The following is a 23381-nucleotide window of genomic DNA, read 5'->3' on the forward strand; positions in this document are numbered from 1 at the left end:
TAGTGCTTGAGTACTCAAACCTAATACCAAACAACATTATTCTACATATGCGGCACAAAAATTACCACGTTAACACTAGAAATGCCGCGGTTATACTCCTACCTAAAACCAGTGCCGGCAGTCATTATAACTGTACATTTAAAACAACATCAGTATTAAAATGAAAGGAGCTATCGGATACAACTCAAAAGTTTTATTTAAGCACATCATATCAAACATCTGCACAGCCAAAACACCGTATTTAAATGAACAATTAAAACATGAAAGGGTTTACTTTCTAACTTACCACATATAAAGCACTAAAAAAAAATCTATATAAAATAAATATTTTATTATATATATATATATATATATATATATATATATATATATATATATATATATATATATATATATATATACCAGTCACAGTACCAGTCAAAATTTGTGTACACTTGCTGGAAACTAGGTTTTTTTCATAACTGACGATGTTTTATGTCGTATACGTTTCTGTAAATACTTGAAAACACAAGTTACAATATACAAAACAAAAAGTTGTATCAAAGCAATGTTCAAGACAATTGAAAATTGTCTATAAATCTTGGGTTCCTCGAAATAGCCACCCTTTGCCTTAATAACAGCCTCACAAACACAAGGCATTCGGTTAACAAGTTTCAGCAGGAAATCACCCGACATGTCTTCCCAGCTCTTCTGCAGCAATTCCCAGAGATGTAGGGCACTTGTGGGTAGCTTTGCTTTGACTTTTCTGTCTCTTGTCTTCTGCTTTGACTGTTCGTCCCATCCAAGTTCTATGGGATTGAGGTCTGGAGACTGGGCGGGCCAGGTCATTAGATTGAGTTGTCCTTCACTTTCCTTCTTTGCCAGATAGTTCTTGCACAACTCTGAGGTGTGTTTCGGGTCATTACCTTGCTGAAGAATGAAGGACTGCCCAACTAGCCGTAATCCTCATGGAATGGAATGCCTCTGAAGTATGCTGTGATAGCCATGCTGGTTGAGCTTGCCATGAGCTTGGTAAAGATCACCAACTCTGTCACCAGCAAAGCAACCCCAGACCATGACACTGCCTCCTCCCTGCTTGACAGTGGGAACCACACATGCAGAACTCATGCGCTCACCCTCTCTGCGTCTTACAAATACTCGGTGGTTGGACCCAAATATTTCAAATTTTGACTCATCAGTCCATAAGACCGACTTCCACTCCTCAAACGTCCAGTTTCTGTGTTTTTTTGGCCCAGGCAAGTCTCTTCCTCTTATTCTGCATTCTTAACAACAGTTTCTTTGTAGCAATTTTTCCAGTTAGGCCAGCTTCACGCAATCTCCTCTGAAGAGTTGATGTTGAAACATCTGCACTTCTAGTAGCATTTAGCTGAGCTTGTATTTCAGGGGCAGTTAATCACCAGTTTCGCAGAATTGTGACTCAAATTAACTTGTTCTCTGATTCTGCAGTCACCCTTGGCCTGCCTGACCTTGTTCGGTCCTCATGAGTGCCAGTTTCTTCAAATCGTTTGATAGTCTTGGCCACAGCAGTTAGACACTTGAAAAGTCTTTTTTCTTTGCTTAACTGAGCATATTTTGCCATTTTTAGCTCCCTTACATTCAGGAATGACAAACTTGTGCCTATGCTACCTATATCTATAGTAATCATGGACCCTCACCTGTTAACAATAATTCGTGACAAAAGGTTAATTAGGTAACATGCTATTTAACTCAGAGAACATCTAACAAAGAATGGTTGGGTGACCATTTCATTGAAATTGACAAGATTTACATTTTCATTTAAAAATAAAATTTTTGAATGCAATTCACTTATGATTATCAGCTTATATAAGTACACGTATCATATAATGAAATATTAAGTGTTTATAGACAAGTTTATACAGTTAAAAGCATAGATAATCATGAAAAACCTGGTTTCAAGCAGGTGTACTCAAACTTTTGACTGGTACTGTATATATATATATATATATATATATATATATATATATATATATATATATATATATATATATATATATATATATATATATATATATTATATATACATACACATATATACATATATATATATATATATATATATATATATATATATATATATATATATATATATATATATATATATATATATATATATATATATACACACACACACACATACACACATACATACACAGTGCCTTGCAAAAGTATTCAGGCCCCTGACCAATTCTCTCATATTACTGAATTACAAATGGTACATTGAAATTTCGTTCTGTTTGATATTTTATTTTTAAACACTGAAACTCAGAATCAATTATTGTAAGGTGACATTGGTTTTATGTTGGGAAATATTTTTAAGAAAAATAAAAAAAAAACTGAAATATCTTGCTTGCATAAGTATTCAACCCCTGTGCTGTGGAAGCTCCCAGTTTGCACCGATGAAAGAAATTGCCCTAAAGAGGACACAATTACCTTACCATTGGCCTCCACCTGTGAACCATTAAAGTTGCTGTCAAATTTTCTGGATAAAAACCCCACTGTTGAAGAATCACTGGTAAGGCTGTGAATCTGAAGGAAAATGAAGATCAAAGAGCATTCTACAGAAGTTAGAGATAAAGTAATACAAATGCATAGATTAGGGAAAGGGTACAAAATAATATCCAAGTGTTTGGATATCCCAGTGAGCACAGTTGGATCAATAATCAGGAAGCGGAAGCTGCATCACACCACCCAGGCACTGCCAAGAAAAGGCTGTCCCTCAAAACTCAGCGCTTCAACAAGAAGGAGACTTGTGAGAGAAGCCACAGAGAGGCCAACAATCACTTTGAAGGAGCTACAGAATTCAGTGGCTGGGTAATGCTGCACCAGTCAGCCATATCAAGAGCTCTGCATAACACCGGCCTGTATGGGAGGGTGGCAAGAAAGAAGCCGTTACTCAAAAAGTACCATCTGAAAGCACGTCTGGAGTTTGCCAGAAAGCATGAGAGTGACTCAGCTGCGATGTGGGAAAAGGTTCTGTGGTTAGATGAGACCAAGATAGAGCTTTTTGGCCAAAACTCAAAGTGCTATATGTGGCGCAAACCTAACACTGCCCATGCCTCAAGACACACCATCCCTACAGTGAAGTATGGTGTTGGCAGCATCATGCTGTGGGGATGCTTCTCATCAGCAGGGACTGGGCATCTTGTTACAATTGAAGGAAGAATGGATGGAGCAAAATACAGGAAAATACTACAAGAGAATCTGCTTCAGTCCGCTAAAAAACTGAAGCTTGGGAGGTAATTCACCTTTCAGCAGGACAATGATCCCAAGCACAAGGCCAAAGCAACATTGGATTGGCTCAAAAACAAAAAGGTGAATGCCCTACAGTGGTCCAGTCAAAGTCCTGATCTCAATCCCATTGAGAATCTGTGGCGCTATTTGAAAATTGCGGTCCACAAGTGTCGTCCAACCAACCTGAACAACCTGGAGCAAATCTGCCAAGAAGAATGGGCCAAAATCACTCCGACACTGTGTGCAAAGCTGGTACATACTTACCCCAAAAGACTTAAAGCTGTTATTGCAGCGAAAGGTGGCTCTACGAAATATTAACGTGTGGAGGTTGAATACTTATGCAAGCAAGATATTCCAGTTTTTTAATTTTCTTAAAAATATAACCCAACATAAAACCAATGTCACCTTACAATAATTGATTTTGAGTTGTGTTTTAAAATAAAATATCGAACAGAACTAAATTTCAATGTACCATTTGTAATTCAATAATACGAGAGAATTGGTCAGGGGTCTGAATACTTTTGCAAGGCACTGTGTGCATATGTGTGTGTGTGTGTGTGTGTGTGTGTATATATATATATATATATATATATATATATATATATATATATATATATATATATATAAAGAATACTGTAAGTCATATTGAAAATCAAAACATTCATTACAGTCAATCAAATTTACGACTTTGTTGCTAAGGGGGTGGGCTTACAACTTCCTTATTTTCGTGATCCTGCCTTTCAAATGGTGTTGTATTTATTTAGAAAAAGTCATAAACGGTCAACCACATAATTGTTGGACACACAGAGTAATTTAAATTTTAAAACCTGAACCTGTCAAAATGACTTCCGTGGCTGTATATGTTAATAAAATATTGTAATAACCCCTAGCCTTGAGGCTCAAAGCAGGAGATGGAGACGGGATTCAGGCGCTAACAAAACTACTTTATTAATTAAACAGGGTCCATGTTTGGGTCAGGACCACACCTCAAAAACAATAAATCCTTCCTCCTGTTTTTATCCTAAATATTCTCTTACTTTCTCGCTAGCTCTATTCCACACACAGAGGCTCTGGCTCTATCAGAGGCATGCAAGGGCATCTACATAACGTGGTCCGCATCAAACAGTGGCTCACACACAAACACACCCACTACCGAAACTAGTGGTATGGTTCTACCACAGAACAATACAGATAATGTGAATGCACAGGATCAAATGAAACAAAAGTCTGCCAACCTGAACTGACTGGGTCGCTACAATATATTGAACTTACATTCACGAAGAGGTATTATTTACATTTTTTCAAGTAATAAATTAGTGCTCGAGTAATTACAATTATTTTGAGTACGCTAACCTACCCCTATGTAGTAATACCTGTTTCAACTATTTAATATTAATTACATTTTATGTGTTTAAATGATAGCTAAGTATTTGAAAAATAGAACTTGCTTTTCTAAAACACTTTGGTTGCTTTTTTTACTGAACTAATCAAAAGAGCAGCAATCTGTTCTATTTAAATATCATGTACAGTGGCAAATTATTAATAGCTGTAGGGCACTTTCTGCTCTTATTTTTATAGAACTGCCCACTGTTTTTCAAAAATTTGATGAATTCAAAGGTTTAAATGAATTGTTTCTATAGCCCTTATCCTCTCCGTGAAGTGGCCTCCCAGTCCCTCAGCTCAAACCACTAGGATACACTGCATCCTGGTCAACAGTTGTACCTACTTGACCACACAGCCTCCCAGTTTTCAGACCACACTCTTGTCAAGCCTGCCCCCCAGACTAGGCTAGTTCTTTGCTCTGGGCCTCACCATAAGGCATTTCGTGTTTGTCAGGCTCGGGCTGGCGGTCAGTGTTGGACACTGGCCACTGGCAGTAGCTGCCGTCATTGTGGGAGCTGATGATCTGGCGCCCATCTCGTTTCCACCACACACTTTCCAGCTGCTGTAACAGAAAGGGTTTGAGAGGAGGGAGGTAGAGCTGTGATTACTGCTATCACACAGACCTTGTTATAACAAATCCAAACCCACACATCTTTGTCCATCAGCCTCAAAATGCGTGTGTGTGTGTGTGTGGGGGGGGGGGGGGGGGGGGTTGGTGAACTATGGGGATATTTTTCATCAGCAGGGACTGGGAAGCTTGTCAGGGTAGAGAGCAAAATGGATGGAGCTAAATACAGGCAAATCCTTGAAGAAAACCTGCTTCAGTCTGCAAAAGACCTAAGACTGGGCCAGAGATTCACCTTTCAGCAGGACAATAACCCCAAGCACACAGCCAAATCGACACTGGAGTGGCTTAAAAACAAGAAAGTTAATGTCCTGAAGTGGCCCAGTCGAATCTGTGGCAAGACTTGAAGATTGCTGTCCATCAACAGTCCCCATCCAACTTGATAGAGCTTGAACAATTTTGCCAAGAAGAATGGGTGAATATTGCATGATCCAGACATGCAAACCTGGTAGAGACTTACCCCAAAAAACTCACAGCTGTAATTGCTGCCAAAGGTGGTTCTACCAAGTATTGCCTCAGGGGGGTGAATACTTATCTAACCAAGACATTTCATTTATTTTTTATTTTTCATTAACGGTTGCTTCCCAATACAAATTCTCTTGCCTCTTCAAAGTGTTGGTTGTGTAAATCAAAGGAAAAAAAAAATCCCATTTAAATGCACCAAGACTTCAGGTTATAACACAACAAAATGTAAAAACGTCCAAGGGGGGTGAATACTTCTTCAATTCAACCTAACTAACCAAAGTCAAAGATAACCTTTTCATCTAATGTGCGATACATGTTAATCACCCTGCGTCTGGCATTATCTAATTAAAGTCCCTGCAACACACTACAGACAGTTACCTGGTTCCCAAGAAAGTGATGCGTGGCTTGGCTTCCTTCTAGGTCCCACAGCACCATAAGACCCCGGCTGTAACCGATCAGGATGTGGTCAGGGTTTTGGGGATTCTCCGTCAAGGCCTCCACAGATTCCAGATTCCGACGGCCCACATACTCCTCAGGGACCCTGAGACATGGGATCAAGACAGTGGAAGCGAGGGTAAAATACAGTACAATGGTATTGCTCTGAAGGGATAAGCTACATGTTTTGTTTGGAACCAGAAACTCTACGATATTATCTAGGTGGAAAATACATTGCTCTCACGATAACTATTCTCCATATATGTTGGGATTACTTCACGTACACCTACTGAACAATTTTATACTGTAAAAAAGTTTTATAAAGTGTGAAAAAAACAAACCAGACTAGCTCTGTTAAAAAGACCCATTTAATGTGAAATCCCAAAACTATTATTTTAAATGTAAATATGCAACACAGATAAAACACAAGCTCACCTCTGCTGAACAGCCTCAACACTGATGTTGCGTTCCTCCAGCTCCCTGAAGACAGGCACCTCCACAACGAAAACATGGCCGCCCTCTGTGCCGAGATACAGCAGCTTCCCAGAGGAGTGGGCCAGTACTGATGTCACACGTGTAACACTGGGTGGGGCCCTAAGGGCCAAATAGCAAAAAGTTGCATATAAAAACAGAGGTTGACTGCGCTCAAACTACACTTAGTGGAGCAGACATAAAATAATGTACCACTGCACAAATTATCTGGGGGCAAAATGAACTAGCAGTTATACAGTAAACATATAATATTTGAGTTACCATTGTACTTGTGGGATAGATATTAAATGCAAAAGGGTCACCATTTCCCATGCAGGATAAGCCACAGCTGTTTTTTATAGCATGGGTGAAATCACTTGTTTCAACCATCTATCTGTGGTTATCCCTGGGGTGGTTGATGAAATCCAGGTATAGATTTCTCTTTATTAAATTAGGTTTTGCATAAATATTACGTGTTAACCATGTGTACAAGCGAGTCAGTGTACATGTGCTGAACCATCAGTAGCTGTCTGCAGTGTATACAGTGAGTCAGTGTACATGTACTGCACCATCAGTAACTGTGTGACTGTGTGCAGAGTATAGAGCGAGTCAGTGTACATGTGCTGCACCATCAGTAACTATGTCTGTGTGCATGCGTAGAGTTCCTACCCTGGCAGTGCCGGCAGTGTGAAACGCCCCTCCTCCAGCAGTTCAGACACCCCCTCACGACTGCGAAGCGCCCACAAGTGCAGGCTGTTATCATCCAGCAGCGTCACCAGCTTTCCCTGGGAGAGCAGAGCAAAGACAGACTCACTCAGTTCATTGTATTTTTTGTTGCTATTGTGATTTCACATTTTACTTAACCTCAAGTAATCAAAGAAACTACAAAAGGGTATCGCAAAAGTCTACCAGAAGACATAATAGTAGTACAGTGTTTCATGTTGTCAGTTTTTCATGAACTATATGGAAAAGTACAAAGCGGTATGTAATTAAATATGCTAACATAACACTATTCAGCAGGCTTCATTTTACTTTATGAAGCAAAATGAGTTCATTCTATAGGGTGATGCAAAATGTTTATCCATAGCTGTACATACCAGAGTGCTGAGGAGACACTCTCAACCTTGGTAGGGCAGGAGTGTGTGTGCCGTGTGGAAAAGAGCTTTCAAAAGGGCAGGATTTCCTGTCTGCTCCCGGCCACGGTTTCTTTGGAAGTCTAAGCAGGTGTTTGAGTCCCAGGGGGAGCACTTATCCCCCTGTATCAACTACCTCCCAAACTAATCCAGACACAGCCACCAGGTGTCTCGTGTCATTTACAGAGAGACAGCTGGCACCAAAACTATTGAGGCTGATACATAATCTTACTCCATCTCTGAGTGGCAGAGTTCTTTACCTCTCTACACAGACCTATAGCAGGTGTGGCTGAGGGAATTTATCAGCTAATTACAATTAACTGCTGTGAATTAAACTATAGTACATCTTTGTGGGTGGTTAGAAAACAGAAAGCGGGTGACTCAGCTTCCCTGATAATCGGGTCTGAGGACACATATTCTTACTTTGTCAAATATTAACAGTACCAAATACAAAAAGAATAGTACATGTGTTGGCAATGTATTCCATATGCTGTTTATTTTTCTTTTGAAGAAACATTAAATATAAATTTGTTTTTAGATGGCTTTTCAATTAAAAATGAATAGCAAAAGTAACATTTTAAATCAAATAAAAAAAATAAGTACTTTAAATAGCAACAGAATGTTCAATACTGCAGAAAGTTACCTGGAAAGAATGGCTACACCTTCCCAACAATGTCAGGCTGTCATAAAGGCTGAGAGGGATATTTCAGTTGATCCTTTGATTATTAAATTGCACAAGGCAGTGCTGATGTTTCTGCAGCCCTCTAGTTCACTAAACTGTTACAAATAATAGCAAAACATTGTATTGTCCCACATAGACATGTTACATACATTTAAACTACTGGTATACAATGTTAGATGGTATGTATAATCCAGGAGGTAGAGGGATTACCTGGCGTGGTAAGAAGTGTATCTGTGTAAGTACAGCATTCTCTTCATGCAGACCCATGAACTCCACGCCTGGAGCCCCGTAGCTGACACATGCACAAGTTAAGAAACATCACACTTCACTGTGTCATTCAAAAGCATGCTTATCACAAGGAAAAACACACAGTACTTCACAGGGAAAAGCTACTGAAGATTAGTGAGTGACTATCCACATTTTCTCTGCATCATTCTTTTCTATATCAATCAATTAAGCAAGTCTTAATTCAATGGCAATTGCGATCTGTGCTACTTACTGAACAGTGCAGAGCTTTGAACAGGTTCAGGTGTTAATATATGAATGTATATATGCATCATATAATATATGGCCACACCAGAGGTGAGCATGGACAGTGCCTGTATATTCTGTTTGTGTGGCATCAGTGTTTTGTCCACATTTCTAGAAACTAGATGAATGCTGCCAAGGTTACTGCAGAACAATCTTTGTTTAAACAAAAGCTTTCCGCAGAAGACAGCCTTTCGTTGCACATTACATGCCAGATTTTTTTACATACAGGTTTATCTACTAATGACTAATAGTTGATGATCACACAGCAGTTCCACTAGGCAGCTAACTGCAGGCAGGCTATGGGGGTGGAAATTGTGCTGCTTGTGCAATTCCATGGGGAAAAAACACAGCACACAGCACACGCGCACACCACACACACACACACACACACACCCTGTTTCTGTTCATGATTAATATTGGTGATTCTATGTTTAAAAGCTGGGTTTTGAACCTGGCTTACATTATAGGTCTCTGATTCTCTCTGTTTCACCCTCCAGCAGAGTGGGAGGCACTCCTTGCAACTCAACAAATAAGCATGGGGACCCCCTCTTTGCCTGTATCATCTACAGCGTGTCTGTTGAAAGGCAGTCATTTCTCTGGTTAATGAATAATGGGAGAGCAACCCTGTGTCTGGCTTAGAAGACAGCCAAAGGAGTGGTCATCACTGTTCATCTCATTTACCTGAATACAACTACCGTGCACATGCACTAGAATACAGACTGACACGTGTCTCAGATACATAGACATGAACATGTTGGCACAGGCAGACCCAAAGTCACTAAAATGTATCCATGAAACATCTCATATTTGTACAACACTATCTCTGTCTTGTTTTGGACACTGGGACTCTGTGGGAGTGATTTAATGGAGGGGAAACACACAGAGAACGGGGAGCAATTTTAAATTGTCATGCTTACTTGTGTGGTAACTTTCCTGAAGGAACATTCCTAGCACACAGATCATGACACACACATGGGAGTGAAGGATACAGTTTGATGGCTCCCGAACGAGTACCGATGGCCATGAGTCGAAGGCTGGGGCTGTATCCGAGAGCACTGGGCTGGTGAGGGAATCCATGCTCCACCGTCTGGGGACAGTAAGCAGTGGAGACAAGGTGAGGGAACAAGGGGAGCAAAGGGCAAAAAGGGGGTGGGGGGTAGGAAAGAGTCAAGAGGTAGAGATAAAGGAAGGAATGGATCATTTTGAAAGAAATTCCATAAATCTTGCCCACCCTAAACGTATACACTTATAGGCACCAGCTTTCAAATATTTTTAAAACATGGTAGTACACCAAGTAAAAGAAAGTTCTCGGTTTGCTTTCTTTTCATTCAGGAAGTCTGTTACTATAACACTTCCTAGGTGATTTCATCTCAGTGACTTTGGGGACAAAGCACATAACTGGCTGCCACGAATGTCAGTCAAAAGAGGAGGCAGCAGGTTGGAAAGAAAGTTTTGAAGGGGTGGGGACAATTCCACTTTCCAGGAGAAATGACCAAAGGAGTGCAAGAGTACTTGAAAGTAAGCAAATATGTTAAAAAAAAAAAAACGAAAAATATACATTTGCTATAAAATGCGTTTTTTAAAACCGCACATTTAAAACCTGCATAATATACTTTACACAAAGGGAAGTTACTAGCTATTGGTGAAATCATGACAATTTTTCTTTACTGTGTTCTCATCAATAACCCCCAATTTAAGAGAATACTGCAAAATGCTTGTCCAGTACTTGCAGTTATTTGGTTTGCAGACAATGGACTGCAGTGATTTAAACACACAATGTCTATTTAAATGAAACTGTGGCAGATCGAAATAGTACAAATGTTTAAATAATTAAAATTTCACATTAGATTGGAGAACCAAAAAAAAGACACACCCTGTCTTGTCTCTAAAGGGACCTGAAAACCGCACAAAGTCATTTACGAGCATGTGACAGATGAACATTTCCAATTTTACTGCTGTTTAAACATTAAAATTAGCACAGGTTTAACAACCTGCCTTTACCTTCTATACATCACTCTGAAACTGAAACATAATAAATTCAAGGGCAAATGTTTAATCTAGAAGTCTTTTTCTACGTCTTAGTATTTCTAAATTTACCTTCTACATATACATAAACTCAAGCATGTAGGTGAGGCATGTAGACACCTCGAGAATGGAAGCAAATGAAATATGCACTTGTAAGATAAACAGTGGAGCTGTGGAAGCAGCGTACCTTATTGAACTGGAAGAGATCCTGCTTGAGCCGGTCTCGATGGGAGTCCTGCCCATGACGTCGGAATCTCTTCATCCTCCCCCTCCGAACCTGCTCCCTTTACTCCCCCCAGCAAGCTGAGCTGACAGGAGAGAAGAGAGAGGCTGTCAGCTGGGGGAACCCCAAACACACAAACAGCCATGAAAAACTGAGAACTCAACCACTTGTACTGTTCTTCTTTACAGCAAGTGCATCACAAGAAAAGAGAAGTAATTTTCCTGTATGAAAAAAGGTTGCTGGCAACATCAATACTAAGGGGTACCTGTGGCATTGTGGGTGTACACTATGTACTGTAGATTTTCACAGGGCTGCACTCTCAAAGACATATCATTGTTTTAATATTAACAGGAAATTACTGTATTGTGTTTAACATGATTCTGTTTAATAAAACAGTCCAGACTTGTTTTTTCCTTTATTGCCACTGTGGCAGGGCGATTGCCCTGCACAATGGTAAATGAGTGTTGGTGTGATTTATATGTGGGAATGGGTTTATTTTGTGTCGTTTTGGAGTTGATTTGTGTAATTGTATTATTGTTTACAGACGGGCACTTGATTAAACTTGCTGCCTGCTAGGCCTGCTTGAGGGGAAGGACAGTAAGTGATTGGCTGTGCTGGTCCTCAATCAACAAGTGGGCAGGTCTTGAACGAGTGTCTGTCAGTTTAAAAACATCTGCGGGAGACAGCTCGGGGCTGCTGCAAGGCCTGCCATTTTCACGGCACCTTTGATTTATAGTTTGTTGTATTGTGTTTTATTTTGTATTTTTGTACAGCTTGCTGTATTAGTCCTCTGTGCGTTACCATCGATTGGTTGACAGCGATTGCCCTCACTGAACAATCGGGACTGGACGGAGCGTACAAATGGGGGCGTGGCCCACCGTTCTGTTCCTTCTGTCAAGGTACAGAGAGAGAGAGCGCGAGAGACAGACAGAAAGAACGAACGAACGAACGAACAAACGAACGGGTCATTTTATTGTGATCCTGCTAACCCCTCTCCTTTTATATCCTAGAGCACTAACATGACGCTCCAGAGAAGTGTATCGGAGATTATTGTGTATTGTGTAAGTGTATCGTGATTTTACACCACCGCTACGCACATTCTGCCACATGTGGTGTTAGAAGTGGGACATGGATCCAGCCACTTTGGCGGCGGTCCTGGAGGTTGTGGACAGCCGGAGGGAGGCTGAGAAACAGAGGAGGGAGGAACGATATATATCCCTCATTGAGAGGGTCGGGATGGGGATGATGTCGGTAGCGGGCTCCGGGATGGTGGCACCGAAGGCCCGGGCCCAGAAAATGATGGCGGAGGATGACCATGAAGCCTACCTCGTGGCGTTTGAGAGGTTAGCCACCATCGCAGCATGGCCCCGGGAATACTCGGCAAGCCACCTTGGCCCCTGCTTAATTGGAGAAGCACAAGCAGCGTACTGGGCCATGACTGACGACGATGCTGCCCAGTACGACCTGGTGAAACAGGCTATCCTCCGCCATCTTAACATCATAGGGGATACCCACCGGGTCAGGTTCCGGGAGTTCCGGCGGCCACCAAACACCCGGACCAGGGCGGTGGCCCAGCAGCTATGCGACCACATGGCACAATGGCTGAACCCAGAAAACCGGGGTTCAGATGGGGGAGGCCATTGTCATGGAGCAGTTCTGCCATGTGGTCGGGGCTGAAACACAGGCCTGGATTTGCTGGCACAACCCCGCTACCCTGGACCAGGCCGTGGCGTTGGCCGAAAATTTTGAGGACGCCCGCATGTCCGCCCAAACCACTCTGCTGGACTGTCCCTTCCCGAGGGACCACCATCAACACCCCCCCCCCGGACCAAGACCTCCCAGACCACCGACCCCGTCGTGCCAACCAGCCCCCTTACCATGGTGGAAGGTTGGCCCCCAGCTGGGGTAGAATGGTGTCCCCCGCTGTCATACCAACAGCGGGACAAATATGTACCGCCCTTGTCCTCTGCTCCACCAGTCTGTTTTAGGTGCCAGCAGCCGGGACACAGCCAGATACTGCCCGGCCGCCATGGAGTGCGACGTGGCTGCGTGTCACCTGGCATCGGAGACAGGTAAGAAATGGGGAAATGGTCGGGAAGGTATAGTTGATGTAGTGCTGGGGAATGTGAAAACCCACGCGTTTGTGGACACAGGGTGTGAGCAAACTTCGATTCGGACAGCTCTCCTCGGCAGTATGTCGTGGCAGCCACAAGTACAGGTGGCGATCTCCTGTATCCATGGAGACACAGCAACATACCCCACCCTAAAAGTATATCTATCGGTAGGTCCGATAAAGCGCCACCTGGTAGTGGGGGTGGCCGAAAAGTTACCACAACTGTCGAGACTGGTCGCAATATAAGGATTTAGTAAAAGTATCGTCGGCCTCGACCATACGTGTAGATACGGCAGACCCCCGGGGAAGGGAAGTAATTGGCACCATTTTCCCTTTCCATGACAGAACTGTTTTCTCCACTTTTTCACCCTAGGAAAACACACAAGGAGAGACAGAGGGAAAAGTGGGAAGGTGCATCGATTCGACACAGTTGGGGCCTGACGGGGGAAGTGTCTGATGGTCTCAAACGACAATCGAAGGGAGTGGGAACTCAGTGTGACCGTGCGGGCGAGGTTACTGGACCCTTGAGGGTGGAGACTGCTCCAGCCCCTGTCAATATCCCGGACGTGTGGGCCTCAAGCACGGACCTAGTGTAGGAGCAGAACAACAACCCCACACTGGTGCACGCTTGGTAGCAGGTTCAGTCTATTGAGGGTAAGGATGTTGACAGCATCGGGACGCTGGTATATTCCCACTTTATTGTAGAGGGGCACTTACTATATAGGGTAAATCTAGTCCCGGGCACAGGGCAGCCTGTCAAACAGTTGATGGTTCCCCTGTCCTGTCGACCCGAGGTAAGGAGGCTGGCGCATGACGTCCCCTTTGCAGGACACCTCAGTGTTGACGAGGGACCGAATATTGGCTCAATTTTATTGGGTGGAACTCTACACTGAAGTGGTGAAATATGTAGCTACCTGCCCCTTTGGTCCCACTGCCTATTGTCTCCACCCCCTTTGAACGCGTTGCAATGGACATAGTTGGGCCGGTGCTGCCTTCTGATTCCGGGTACACGGACATATTAGTAATGGTGGATTATGCAACGCGGTACCCGGAAGCAGTTCCTTTGCCGTCTACTAGTGCCACTGCAATTGCGAAAGAATTGTGTCAGATTATGGCTAGAGTAGGGATTCCCAAAGAAATATTAACTGATTACGGAACAAACTTTTTATCAAAAACACTATAGCAGGTGTACCAAATTCTAAAGATACGTCCCATCAGGACGTCCGTTTATCATCCCCAAACGGACGGTCTGGTGGAGCGTTTTAACCAAACATTGAAGCAAATGTTGAGACAGTTTGTGAGTCAGGAGCAAAAACATTGGGCTACTCTTCTTCCTTACCTACTCTTCGAGTGTGCTTCCCCTGACCTGGGGAAGGAAATAAAAACCCCAGGCACAGAAACTGGACTGGAGTCTCGTGATTTTACACCACCGCTACGCACATTCTGCCACAGATACGTATCACAATACTTATGAAAAACTCATCTCTGCTTGACGTACTTGAAAATATTTCAGATCTATACACAGACACAGTTGAAAATCAGTTGTAATTTTTACTGCCACATTATTCATAGCCCCAGGTGAGATGGAGGATGACCTAGCTGACACCTAGCATAGAGGCACCTAGTCCCAGTCAGATTTCAATGAGGGAACAGTTACTTCCGAATCAGCGGTTTATTTACCACTAAAGTAGTATAGCACTCGTTTGAGTTAAAGACAAATCAGTATGTATGTTTCTGGGATATCAGATTTAACTTCATTAACCAAATCTCCTTACCACATTTCTGAGAAAGGAAACAAATACCAAGCAACGTGTTTGATAACTATTAAAAAATTATTATTATTATTATTATTTTATTATTATTATTATTATTATTATTATTATTATTATTATTATTATTATTATTATTATTATTAATAATAATACCATACATTTTGTCACTAAGTATTTGTATTTTTGAAGTTAAAGTTGAGTATATTATTTTTATTTTGTACACTATTCTACACTGCTGTTTTTAAATGTGGTTAGAAATAATTATTAGATTAAAATGAATGAAAATTTGGATTAAGTCATTTTCACCAGGATTTTCTTTAAAGTATCAAGTTCAACCAAATCAAAGTTTATGGATTAGGAATTAGGGCGCTGTGATAGACATATAATGAGTTCTGGTTGTAAATCTCCCTCCCGACCTGTGAGGGCGCCAAGTAGTGAAAGGGGAAGTCTTTGGATGGGCTGGCCTGACAGTTCATTTCCTGGGTCGGGAAGTCGGTCAGCCTAGAAGAAGGCGAGACTCTGTTGCAGGAACATATTGTCCCGGAAGGTAAACGAGGTAGCAGCTGCTGACAATAGAGACAGCTGCAATCATTTACAAAGGTGTCATGTGTGATAGCATAAAGGGGAAGCAGAATCGTAAATCTTTTCCTTCGCTTGGTTTTATGTTATAAACTGGAAGGACCGTGTGAGACGCAGAGGGAAAAAAAAAAAAAAAAAAGAGTACAGTAATCCCTCATTATACAAGCGTAATTCGTTCCCTGAAAACTGCTTGCTAGGCGAAATCTCGTACAAAGGAAATTAAATCCCCATTGGTTCCCATGTTATAATCTACGATTGGTTCCAGAGCCCAAAAAATGTCCTCTTCAACACCAGAAATTCCTGTTAATAAAGGACAGAACGGTATCTAAATATGAAACCACTGAAATTCTGTATCAGTTATTAAAGAAATTAGCTTCATCTCTTGCGGTATGTATGAGTCCCCCACAAATAAAGACCGCGGCTGACACAGTTTTCTTTCATGAGCTTATAATAGTGTTAGAAAACGTATGTTATAGTAAATACTAATGCAGTTGTAAAAACGCCAACAATAAATAATGCACAGTTATGAAAAAAGAAACTTAAAGAGAATATTAAATATAAAACAGAAATTAAAAAACACTTAAGTAAATAAGAAATAGCAAAAAAGAAACGGTTGTTACAACAGCTGACAACAAACCTTTAACTGACGAACAATGTCTTAATCCTAAAGTCACAACACTCACCGAAAAAGTCTTGTCTGCGCAGGTGTTGTAGTGGAGGCGTTGTTGTAATTTGTAGTCAGTTTCAGTCAACTGACAACCGCTACACACGAGACAACATGAGAATGGTACGAAGACAAAGAGGGCTCACAGCGCATGCTGGGATGGCGGCGGTGGATGCTGTGACGTAAGCCTTGCGCAGACGCAATACGATCGGCCGCTGAAATCTCATATATCGGTAGCTCGTATAGCAAGGGATTACAGAGCTCACCGTTACCACCCATGCGCTGACTCGGGAGCGGTGAAGATGAACACACGCTGTCCTCCGAGACGTGTGCCGTCAGCCGACAGCTTCCTTTCACTCTGCAGCCCCGCCATGAAGCCAACCCAGAGCTACAGTTTCAGAGGACAACGCAGCTCTGGGAAGCTTACAGGCAAGCCCGCAGGCGCCCAGCTAGTCTACAGGGGGTCGCTGGTGCGCGGCGAGGTGAAAGCACCCTGGCTAACCTAAGCCACTCCCTGGGCAGCGCTCGGCCAATTGTGCGCTTCTTCCTGGGAACTCCTGTCCGCGGTCGGGAGCCCCCAAATTTATCAGATTTTCTGACTGTAGGATATAGAATTGCACTGACAAAAAAAATGAGTTTGTTCTGCATTTGCATTTTCCAACACACTGTCTACATGTTGGTACAAATATATAGTTTTATGAAACCCAATTTTTTATTTGCTAGATGCTTGTGCTTGTCCGAATCGCTTTTGTGAACTGGTTCCTTGTTATCACTTGTAATTAGGGTCTATGAAACCAGCGGTTCTAATTGCTAGTTGTTTGCCCTCTGTTCGATAAATTCATTTTTTATTATTTTGGATGGAAGACAAAAAACAAGTTTGTAATTATATTGTCTTAGTGTGTCCAGGACATCCAACACATGGAATAAAATAAAATGGGTAAAAAGTATGTTTTCGCAAGCTTCAGATAGATTCTCAATGTGGCAGGCTGGTGAGTGGATAGAGGCCCAGAGAAAGTCTGGAGTTCAAAAAAATAACTATTTTATTATAAACACAAAAATGAAAGGGCACAAGGGCCAAAACAAAGCAATTTAAACACAAAATAAACAAAATAAAGCAAAAATACACTCACAAAAATAAAGGTTTCCAGGCTGGGCAATGCCTTCACTGGATTCAAAACATTCAAAAATCACAAACACCAACCTGCTTCCTCAGCTCCCTCCTCCCAAATGAAAAGCAGAGGTCTCCTTTTATGTCAGGTGGCTGGGCGCTGATTGATCGTTAATTAAACTAATCATCTAATCAACCCCAGCCACCTGAACACAATGAAACAAGGCAGGTAGGGGAATTTAACCCCATCCCTGCCAATTTCTAAAGAGCAGAGCTGTGCTCTGCCACACTCACCATGTGGTGTATGAGATAAACAACTCTTTTGCATGCACCCTGGATCACTATTTTATGCATCAACCAAATGGAGGCAACACTTCTCCAAAATTTGGTCAAGCTGGAATTACCCTTTAATAACTTGGTTCTGGACTAACAACAGTTATTGAAGTTTAGAGTTAAAAGGGTGTGTGGCAAAGTGGTGAATACGTGCAGGTGAGTGCAGTGCAGAGTGGATAAATGACACAGACGATGATGTACAGGTGCAAGGGTGTTTATTAAATTAATTCAAATGTCCAGAGCCTTATAGCAAACCTGCAAATAATAATAATGTTTGAAGTGGTACAGCGGCGTGTATCACTTCTGATTATAATCCCACGGGTTTGACCCGTAACCCAAAGTCCAGTCCTTTCACCCACACAAAACACAAAACACAGACATAATTCCGACAGTGCGTGATTTTAGTGCTCGTGGTGCAAAAGACAGTTCCTGTAGTGGAAACGGTGAGTGGTGATATCCGGGTTTTACGCTGGCCTGAGGCTGCAGCTCCAGATCATGTTCAGTATTCTTGGTGAGAAACGACACACAAAACAAACAGTGTTAATACACAGACAAGCAGAACACTCACAGTTTTTCGTATAAACAAGACGGGCTCCTTCTTGGTTATTTGGCTTAACCATATGCAAAGGAACAGATCACAAAGCCACGCCCCCCTATTTATACCCTCGCCCATGACCCCTAGGTTAACGAATGCATCCGCTCCTCCAATCCTCAGATGCCACGTAGTTTACCGTCCGGGGGTCAGTGAGCTTGGGTGCCGTAGCTCCGCCCCTTTCCTAAATGGCCGACTTCCACCTACCCTTCGGAATAAATTGTCTTGCCATTTGTTTAAGGTTACTCTGTTCCTTCTTTCTAGTGCCCTCACCGGTCGGGAAGGAGATCCAACACCAAGCGTCATTCGATCTCTGTCACAGGGTGAAACACAGATCCAGCATGGAAGACTGTGATCTTTTTTCAGTAATTTGACGAGGCATTGCTGCTGTACACAACACACAGAAACGCATTGCTGCTGTACACAGCACACAGAAACACATTGCTGCTGTACACAGCACACAGAAACACATTGCTGCTGTGCAAACGCTGATGGGATGTTTACAAACACGAGACTGCTGTATTTTATACTGAAATGTAGCCTGCTCAGGATTGCTTTGTACTTAAGGGACAATGGCATTGCTATGACATGTTACAAGGCAATAATGAAACCCAAGTCAACAAATTGTAACTTAAAAGGTGGGAGTTTCATTACCACAGAGGAACACGTCTGAGCTATGCTGTTCTCGCTATTTTGGTACAGTTGTATTATTTACTGAGTCAACGCCCATGTCTTAACTATCGCCCCAACCCCACTTTCAGCTGAATGTTAATTTTTCACCATTTCTAATAACCATTCTAATAACCTAATAAATAAATAAATAACTAAACAAACAAATAAAAATAACCATGTGCAAATAATGCCTAAGATTTCAAATCCCATGTTTCAAGCCTGCATTAACGTTACACTTCTGCGAGGAACACTTCTTCTGTTTAGCTATATTTTTGTTGATTGAGACACAGCACGAGCAAGACTGCAGCAGGGACGAAGAAACATTCGTTCTAATCAGCATTTGGGCCAATGTTTCAATCCACAGAAGCTTGGATGGAAGTGTCTGTAACTAGCTACTTCCGGGGCATTGACACACACATTGTTTACTTGCGTCTGTCACCCAGATCAACCTTGGTTTATCAATAGCAGTGTGAAATCTTAAAGCCGATCTGCATGACACCAACCTAGATAGGTTCTGACCTGGGTAGATCACGCCAGTGTGAAAGGGGCTTAAGTGTGATACTTTCCGTTATTGAGCTATAAGATAACGGCTGACCTCCAAAAAAAATCAATGCTGAGGGCTGGGTCCCGTTGTTGTGCAATACCCATTATTTGTTGTGAGGGAGGTGCAGTAGTGTTTCAAGTATTAATCTGTTTGCACTAACCTCTCCCACAGGATTGATCACAGAGCACCTAATTGCAATCCTCCCCTGGACCTCCCTCTATACTGCACACCATCAGCTTGGTGGTAATACTTAATTAACGTCAAAGGGAGGTAGGCATTGGGGTCAGACTTACAACCTTTGCTCCATAAGATTTTTAAATCTTATTAGCATGAGCAACTTCATCACTGATTACTTTTCTATTGCCTTTTTTTTGTTTTAAATGTAAACTTTGTGGTACCTAGTCACATCTTGTTCTGCAGGTCATATTGCAGTAATACAATTGGATAGGAACTGATTGACATAACAGGAAGCGAGTAGATACCAGGATGCAAAATCAGAAACCACATTCCTGTATGGCGAGACTCACAATGGACCTTGCCTCTCATGCTCATCTCACATAGTGTCAAGCAACATACAATGCACCTGTTCCATTACCATGACAGCTCTATGTTAAGGCATGCCTAATGACATTGTGCATTTTAGTAAAAATCTGTGAATTGTTCATCTACCTCTTAAATGTAACACATTTATTTACTATGCAAAGTTTAAATAGATTGAATGTGTTGGACTTGCATGTATACCAGAATTTTATTTATTTATTTCTTTTTTAAAATCGCTCACATTGGTTAGACATAGTCCGGTTCATGGATAAAGACAGAAAGCTGGTGGGCAGATTGGACAGGGGACTCATACGTTTAATGATTGTATTTTGATGTGTTGTAAATAAAGCATTAACCTTTTCAATGACCCGTACACGCTTCACTGCTGCAGTAAGGACATGGTGCACTGGGGCAGCTGCTCAATCGCTGTCTTCCACAGTGTACAGGCAGTTTACAGTGAGACGTGATGTTTTTAGAGGCATGTATTATACAACCAAGTTAGTGATTTGCTATTTTAACAAAACAATGTAGCACACATTTGCTTTTTTCTTTGAATTATGTTATTTTAATATATGTATTTTTGCAGTGAAGGGTTTTTTTTTTTTATGCTTAACTTTAAGTTTTAGATATCTAAGTTAGGTTGAAACTGATTAATAAAATCTAGATTTTTTAGATTTTTTTTATGTTTAAATTTAAAACTACCACCCTGCTTGCAGGAGCAGCAGATTTTTCAGTTTTCCCGACAGCACTCCTCTGTAGTGTCGGGGGGGGGGGGTCATCATATCACTCTGTGCATGAAAGTAACAGAATTGGAATATACAAGGGGGAGTCTTAAACCATTCTCTGTGTCTTCTAGGTTTCTGGTCTCCAACTCCGCCACTGACAAAGAATGCTTTTAAAAAGAGTCGTAAACTAAACACTGGACACATGGCTTATCTTCACGATCGCTGAATGACTCATTCGGCGCCACAAGCCAACAGTTCACACTGAAGATAAGAACCAGTATGTCATAAATCCAGCCATCAGGGGGCAGAATAGCAGACCAATGGAGAACAAGGCGCCTCGTCGGTATGAGAACAACCAATGAAAAACACTTCAGGCACTGCCCAAATTAACCCAACTATCCAATCACAGGGGTTGAGAGAGACCTACAAAAATATGAGCGCGACATTGAAACGAATCTCCTGACACGAAATCCAAGGCTCCAATACACAAACCAGTCTGTGAACTGTGATAACCTGGAGATCCAGCCAGCGAACAGCTGGAACAGAGATACCGTTTTTGGACACTCTAATACGAGATAACTATTCTAGTGTTTGCACTGGTGTGGGACTCCGCTGTGTGAGACGTCTAAAATCCTAAAGTACTTGCCTAACTTAGCCCCGATTGATCACCGGAGAGAGAGCTGGATGAACATTTGAAGTCAACATGAATTGAAGTATATTCTATTTATTGAGCTAGCAGTGCCAGAGTTTGCAGTGGAGTATCCCAGACATAACCGGACGAAGAGTGCACATGTTGGTTGAGGAATTGCTGTTTCAGTGGAATACCTAAATAGTTAATGACTCTTAGTTCTTTGCAAAGACATTTCTTTCGTACCCTGGAGTGGAGACGAAACGCGAGGAAGGCAGACCCCGGAATCTAGCTGACCTTGATGGCGGGCAAGCTTCGAGCGTCTGTATTGTTGAAGACACGGAACAGCTGGAGGAAGCAGTGCAAATCCGTTAAGTATTCAATGAGTAGTGTTGTAATCCTCTTATGAACTCGAGAATAAGCAGACCTTAAAGTAAAAATAATGTTTTGCTTTAAGTTTCAATTCATGCTTTGAGTTAATGAACACTACAGTATTTGTTTGTATGTGATTTATACAAATTGATGTGAGTTTCATAAGGCAATTATCATTATGCGTTTAGAAGCTAAAATCCAAATTTAGCTGTCTTGATAACAGATAATTCTTGATAGGTTGTCTGGATGCAAAGAGTGTCTTTACCTCGCAAGAGTGAGAATTGCCTTCTGAACTGAAACTATATATATGAGACTGTCTTAACGATGCTTTGATTACCAAATATTAACGAAAGTGAATATTTGTGTTACTAACGACACCCCTGTTAAGACTAACCTTCGTCTTAAATAGCTGTCACGAATGCAGTTGTAACCTTAAAGGAATCTCCCATAGATTGTGTTGAATCGCTAATCCCTAATCAACCAGCGGGAGTGGGGGTGTTGTTGTTTGAACCCTCTATCTCAGCCAATCAGAGTGCAGGGAATATTTCCATTGAACTATAATAAACGTTGTGTCTCAAATCAGAGACAGAGATAACGAGAAGCAAGCTTTTCATGACACTTTAGAAGAGGAAGAAGCAACTGAAACATGAGACATCATGAGTAAAGCCTGCCATTCATCCACCTTCTGTTAATGAATCAAAGATGGTTTCTTCCCCAATACATTCTCTTCAAATACCCCATTGTGTCTCGCTGTCATAAACCCTCTTTCATGTTAATCTGACAATTATGTCTGAAATCTCCTCGCCTTTGTCTGTAAAACATCCGCTTTCTCCAAGCTATTTCAGTTAATCTCTCTCCTTCCTTCCTGTATTAATTTATTTCTACAAGTACGCTACCACACTGGCAAAGCAGTTCTATAAACTTTTGTGCTTTACAAAAGATTCTGTAAAACATACAAATGTACTGTACGTGCCAGACACTTGGCTATGGCAAATTAGACTTCAATTTTGCAGGTAAAAAAAGGTGTGCTAGCATTACAGAGTTCTATTGTGATGGAGTAGAGAGCGCGAAGAGGACGGTATCGTGCGACAGGCAGCAGCACCAGCAGCACAGCCAGTGACACACAGTCCATGTACAGTGCATGCTTCTGTGCTGTGAACTTCAATGGTTTTATTGATATTACAAAGTTATGTATGAATTTATATGCTATGCGGTGGGTTATTTCTAAACATCACTATATAGTATAAAATACATATTTGAGGGACTTTAAAATATTGTCATTCAGTTTCTCAGCTTTCTTTCTAAGAACTTCAATGTTTAATGGATATTCAAAATAATTAGGCATGCACTAAGTACTGTATAGGCTATGAGTTAGTCATTTTACATATAACTAGTATTCCCTTGTATGAATACCAGTATACAGAAGATCATTATGTTATGTTTGCAAATATAATTAGCACTTATTGTTTCTGACTCATCAGAACTTGAACACAGCTCTACAATTTATTAAGGAC

The 23381-nt window shown here is 41.5% G+C and overlaps 1 protein-coding gene across 1 annotated transcript in view; it reads right to left on the reverse strand.

The window, feature by feature from the left end:
• LOC121296397 (LLGL scribble cell polarity complex component 2-like) overlaps nt 1–23381 on the reverse strand; it is a 52495-nt gene that overhangs the window by 24474 nt on the left and 4640 nt on the right. Inside the window, exons 2-8 of the mRNA XM_041221911.1 lie at nt 11190–11310; nt 9967–10064; nt 8657–8738; nt 7301–7416; nt 6596–6754; nt 6104–6266; nt 5065–5197 (exon numbers count right to left, since the gene is read on the reverse strand). Coding sequence (XP_041077845.1) covers nt 5065–5197; nt 6104–6266; nt 6596–6754; nt 7301–7416; nt 8657–8738; nt 9967–10064; nt 11190–11264 — 826 coding nt within the window. The 5' untranslated portion in view covers nt 11265–11310. The remainder of the gene's footprint in view (nt 1–5064; nt 5198–6103; nt 6267–6595; nt 6755–7300; nt 7417–8656; nt 8739–9966; nt 10065–11189; nt 11311–23381) is intronic.

The sequence above is a fragment of the Polyodon spathula genome, chromosome 21 (genome assembly GCF_017654505.1).
Source record: "Polyodon spathula isolate WHYD16114869_AA chromosome 21, ASM1765450v1, whole genome shotgun sequence".
Taxonomy (NCBI): domain Eukaryota; kingdom Metazoa; phylum Chordata; class Actinopteri; order Acipenseriformes; family Polyodontidae; genus Polyodon; species Polyodon spathula.